Source organism: Pangasianodon hypophthalmus, chromosome 6, assembly GCF_027358585.1.
Source record: "Pangasianodon hypophthalmus isolate fPanHyp1 chromosome 6, fPanHyp1.pri, whole genome shotgun sequence".
Classification (NCBI taxonomy): Eukaryota; Metazoa; Chordata; class Actinopteri; order Siluriformes; family Pangasiidae; genus Pangasianodon; species Pangasianodon hypophthalmus.
In genome coordinates this window covers 14,035,894-14,041,320 of record NC_069715.1, presented here as the reverse complement: position 1 = coordinate 14,041,320, position 5,427 = coordinate 14,035,894, and the positions used below count along the sequence as shown (strand labels likewise).

The 5,427-nt window shown below is 37.6% G+C and overlaps 1 protein-coding gene across 1 annotated transcript; it reads left to right on the top strand.

The window, feature by feature from the left end:
- The first annotated feature begins 451 nt into the window (after positions 1–451).
- aagab (alpha and gamma adaptin binding protein) lies at positions 452–5,394 on the top strand. Its single transcript, XM_026927417.3, has 10 exons — positions 452–671; positions 1,417–1,607; positions 1,687–1,783; positions 2,929–3,018; positions 3,467–3,550; positions 3,653–3,732; positions 4,179–4,266; positions 4,353–4,457; positions 4,561–4,610; positions 4,708–5,394. The coding sequence occupies exons 1-10, from the start codon at positions 578–580 to the stop codon at positions 4,783–4,785; spliced, it is 957 nt and encodes a 318-aa protein (XP_026783218.1). The 5' UTR covers positions 452–577; the 3' UTR covers positions 4,786–5,394.
- The last annotated feature ends 33 nt before the right edge of the window (positions 5,395–5,427 follow it).

Sequence of the window (5,427 nt, the reverse complement as noted above, 5' to 3'; positions counted from 1 at the left end):
TTATTACGTATTTCTTATAGCACGTCAGTATGCACTGTTGGACGCAGATTTTCTCTTATTTATTTATTTAATTAAAAAAATAATAATTTTAATAAGGAAAGGATTATATACATATACACAACAATGCAAACAACTGAAACAAATCAACACGAAAGAGAGGCTACAAATACAAACTAACGTACTAAATAATAAAACAAACAAACAAACAAATAAATACATTTGAGCACCAATGCACCCGTGCATTAACAGCTTTCTTGTTTAATTGTTTAAAAAGACAAAAATGGGGTTAGTATTTAGCAAATTACATGTATGTATATAATATTTGGCCAGTAAAAAAATTAAATTACAAGCAAAATAAGATTTACTAGTTTTCCATCATAATTAGTAAACAACTGCGGTTCTGACGTGGCTACTCTTTAGTAACGGTAGTATGCACGTTTGGACGTCGCGTACGTCATGACGTCGTAGCGCGTCAGTGCGGAAGTTCAGGGTTGAGGTTGGAGTTGAGAGGTTCCGACTCTGAGAGAGCGATATTGAACACTAATAGTAGCTCATTAGCTGTCAGCACGACTGAAACATGTCAGGAGACAAAGACGAGGGAGAGACTGCACTACCTTGTGTTCTAATAACAAGCTGTGAGCCTGGGTTTAAGGAAGAGGAGCTTGTCAGGCGTAAGTAAACGAGAAGGCTAGCAGTCTGGCTTGGTGGTTAGCTAGCATAATTGATTTGGGTTGCTAGCTAGTCTGCTACTAAAATGAAGCTAGCTTGCTTACATAGCTGTTTCAGAGAGAAAACGCACGCAATAAGCAATATATGAAGTTGAGTAATGTGTTTCCTTCATGGTAGTCTGCAGTAATGTGTTTTCTCCGTGAAAGTGTCACCAGGCTGGAAGTAGAGCAATGTCGAAGCTGTCTCTAACTGATATCAGATAATCGGCCAGAATGTTATTGTAACGTTAGATAGACGTTGTCACTTTTTCTAATCTAGAGAGCTGAAAAACAAGTGTTGCTCGCTCCTTTAATCGACTGATTTGGAAGTGTGTTCACTCTGAGACTAGTTTTCTGTTCGAGCACGTGACTCCTACATTAGAGGTGCATTAGAGGTGTTATTCCTGTCCTGCTTTGGAGATGAGAAGAAAGCACTCGTTAAAAATGGCAGGACATACTGTATATGCACATCTTTACAGTCTATTAACGCATATGGATTTATTACCAACCATTCAGGAATGTATGAAGTGCAGCTTAATGGCCAGCAGTAGGCAGTGTTTAACTACTGATTGCTTTTTCAAACATGTCACTGTAAATATATACAGTGCCATTTGACACTAATATTCATTAGTTTGTCATAGTCTCCTGGTGTTTCTGAAATTATATGCTACTTATTAATTAATCCGGCCTTTTTATTCCTTGTTTCTAGAGATCTTGGGTGCATCATCATTACCAGAACCCACTAAAAAGGAAGATGTAGTGGTTTGGTATCCATGGACAATCAACAACAAATACTACACTGCGAATGTCAGCCTTTGTGTTGTGCCAAGTCCGTTCAACATGAATTCAGAGGTTGCCCAATCCACGCAGGCTTTCATTGTCTACTTTGACAGTAAAAGTGTGAGTGATTAATTCTAAATTTCAGCTGTCATTTAGCATTTCTGGATTCTTGTACCCTCTGAATCCCTCTATGTTACAGAAAGATGGCCTTACTGCTGTCACTCCATGGGTTGCCCTGGTGGAGGAACTGGCTCCTGAGGTGCTCATCTTGGTGTGTGACCATGTTTGTGAAAATGGTGAGTGCTGTCACTGGCCCCTGATTTTGTCTATATCAGATAGCTATTCAAGTTTAGTCTGTTTCTGTGTTTAGAGAATTAGAGTTTTTGTCATTGCATTGAATTACGTAAATTCTTAGCTCAAGTCTTTGCAAGATCCATCAGCTATCTATCAAATCATGCACGATTACTCGGGTGTGTTCAAGCATGGAAAGCACCAAGCATGGCACGTAGCTGTTGCTTTCAGAAGTCATTGTTTTTCAAAACAGGTTTTAAAATATATATATATATATATATATATATATATATATATATATATATATATATATATATATATATATATATTATTAGTTTGTAATTTCGAGTGTGTTTAAACATTTGGGAATTGCAGTGTTCGTATATCTATAAATCCAGGGAGCAAGAGTGTTTCGGCAATAAATGAGAATAGTACGTCCAGTTATGCAATACACAAACAGTCAAATCCATAAACATTGGTACACTTATTGAAACTTTTAATGAGCAAAATGAATAACTTGCAATGAGTGATTTTTGATCTTATAAACACATGAGGATGCTGTATAGACTTAATTATTAACACAATATTTTTTTCTGACTTGTGCGATTTTCTGCAAAACACTGGTTACAAAATTATCAGCACTCCTACAATTAATATTTCGGTGAAACCTGGAGAAAATAAGAGCACAGAGTCTCTTTATGCAATGTATAACAAGGTTGGAAACATGTGTACAGAGATGGACTACAACCACATCACACAATATGATATGTATCAGGTACTTTTGCACTTGGGGGGCCCATTTTTTTTCCCCCCAAACAAGCCAATGGGGTGCATGCTTTATTTATTTTTATTTTTTTCAAGTGAGGTTTGGTGCAGCATTTTGTGGGCTGTTCTCAGGAAGAGCTTCTTTCATTAAACAGTTTGTTGTCATGGAGATGTTGTCTAATAACTGATTTTGAAACTTGACAACCTCAAGAGTCAACTAACCTAACTACGTTTATAATATCTGGTCATCAGTGGTTACCGATGTGCTTGTGCTACAGTCAATAATTGCATAAAATGGCCAATGAGAGGAGGTATATCTAATAAAGTGGTGGTTCATAGCCATGTGATTTATCTTGCTGTTGGCTTTCTGTGACTGTTGTTACAGGTGTAACCAGACAGGAAGCTCAGCAGTGGTGCCTGGCTCATGCATTTGAACTGGTGGAGCTCAACCCTGAGGAGCTGCCTGATGAAGATGGTGAGACACATGAATTATGTTCAATGTGTACAGTATACACTACATTTATAAATGAATCTGCAATGATTTGGGTTTTTTTTGTGGTGAAGGTGGAAAGGATGTGCTTAAACATCATGTCACTGTATTTCATGTGCAAACTTTAAAATAGTCTATGATGTCATTCAGAAAATTGCTGAGATTTATTGTAATTTAGGAAATATTATTTGTCAAAATATTTACAGCGTGGGCTTTATGTCTGTGTGGAGTGTCACATGGTGTCCTGTGATGACTTCGCAGTCAAATTGTAGAATTGCATTGAACAGAACAGCAGTCTAAATTTTTTTTAAACTTTTAGCTATACTAGGTTGGACGCTTAGAGGCGAAAAGCAATTTTATAAAGATGCGCACTTTTGAATTCTTTGTGGAGGGAAACATGTTTGTGTGACATGGTGTGTGAATTACGCTTCAGATGACTTTCCAGAGTCGACAGGAGTGAAGAGGATCATTCAGGCTCTCAATGCTAATGTGTGGTCCAGTGTTGAGATGAAGGATGGTGAGATTTAGATGATAATTCAATAATAAATGTAAAAATCTGTATGTGAGAGTTCAGTCATTCTAAAGATTTTTTACACCTGATCATGTTTTTTCTTCCTAGAACACAATCAGGGATTTGGTCTGATGAGCAGTTTGGTTGCATCTCGGCACAACAACCCACGATCTATAGGAGAAACACAGGTCAGACTACACCCCCCACACACAGACACACTTAATTCATTATAGCATATAATTCATTATAGCATTCAAATAGCATATAAATTACAATATGTTGTGCTTACAATATGAGAATTTCACTCATTAGAGGAAAAATTAAGATGATTTTAAAAACAACCAAGGAGCTTAAAAACAAAACAAAAAAAGCTTGTGTACATTGTGGTCTTTGGAACAAGAAACAAATTTTAGCATTTTTGTCAGTAACAAGAAAGATAAAAATGTTAATAAAATCTATAAAACAAAAATAAATCCACATTTTTACACAAATGATCCTTTTGGCAATAGTTAAAGAAATCCCAGTGCTGAGGCTTGAAAGTTGTGGCTGAGGTTTAACTTAAACAGAAAATGTATAGTATGAATATTAATACAGAATAGCATATTCATGTATTTCATTCTTTCATTTATTTCAGTGCCAGTCTAGCAGTGCAGAAGAGAACACAGATGGACAGAAGACAGGAAGCTGTCAGAACAGTACAGAGGAGGTGGACCCAATAGTAGGTGAGAGCATATGTAGTTTATATTAATAAACACCCGCTGTATGCAAGATCACAGGCGAGGGATATTTATTGCTTTTTGTCATGTAGACCCGATGACTGACATGGACATTCAGGAGCTGGCCAACCTCACAGCTGGAGATGCAGATGTGGACAACTTTGAGCGTCTCTTTACTAAACTGAAAGAGATGAAAGGTGAGGCAACAAGTTTATGTTGCGTATTGTTTCTTTCCTACCACTTAAGCTCAACTCGTGTGTTCCAGTGTAAACGATCTGAGTTTCTTTCTTTTTGCTATAGACAAAGCTTCTTCATTGCCACACGAGCAAAGGAAGGTGCACGCCGAAAAGGTGAGGTTGTATAGATACATAGAATTCACAACCAACAAAATTATAAGTTCCTGAAAAGTTGTTCATTGAAGTTGCTGTCATAATTCTTATCTATTAGGTAGCCAAAGCATTTTGGATGGCAATCGGCGGGGACCAGGACGAGATTGATGGTTTGTCTTCAGGGGAGGAGAGCTAAAGCAGTATTCCATTCCCCAGCACCAGTTTGTTGCCCATAATCCTCCAGCACTGCCGTGTGATTTGCAGCCTGAGTCTTGGGCACCGGGTTGTGGCATCAAGAAATATGTGTGGGCAAGATGGGGAAAGAGAGGCCGAGAGGTTCCTCATGCTACTCTGGTTATTCCTCTCTCCAACACCAGCACCTCAGTACCCGAGTGCACAGCCAATATGGGCTGCTGGCTTTTAAACACTATAATCTAAGTTGGATGGGAGAGGGTGCGGCAGCCAAGAGATTACCCAAAACTACTCTGGAGTGGGTCTAAACCAAGATCTGTAAATCCATCCACGTATTGCATTGTTGCCCTTGAAGTGTGTTTGTATGTGTGTGTACAAGCTATCTTTTGTTATGAGAGCAGAAGGTGTTTACTATTTTTTGTCCAGAATATAGAAGGTCATAATTATGGAAAAAACACTGTGGTTGGTTGTGGCCATTCAAATAATTTGTCAAAATAACCTTGCATTTTTATAGTCACAATCTGACCAAGATGCACTATTAATAATTAACATTTCTGACATATTCATTTCATTCATCTATTCATTAAATTGTCTTTGTCTCCATAACAAATATGTCTGAGGCATGTGTGGAACAGAAAATATATAA

Bases quoted from the DNA above. Each gene is read 5' to 3' on its own strand.
- aagab (XM_026927417.3), top strand. From the start codon at position 578: ATGTCAGGAGACAAAGACGAGGGAGAGACTGCACTACCTTGTGTTCTA. The intron at 1,784-2,928 runs GTGAGTGCTGTC...CTGTTGTTACAG, and splicing joins TGACCATGTTTGTGAAAATG to GTGTAACCAGACAGGAAGCT. The intron at 4,458-4,560 runs GTGAGGCAACAA...TTTTTGCTATAG, and splicing joins TAAACTGAAAGAGATGAAAG to ACAAAGCTTCTTCATTGCCA.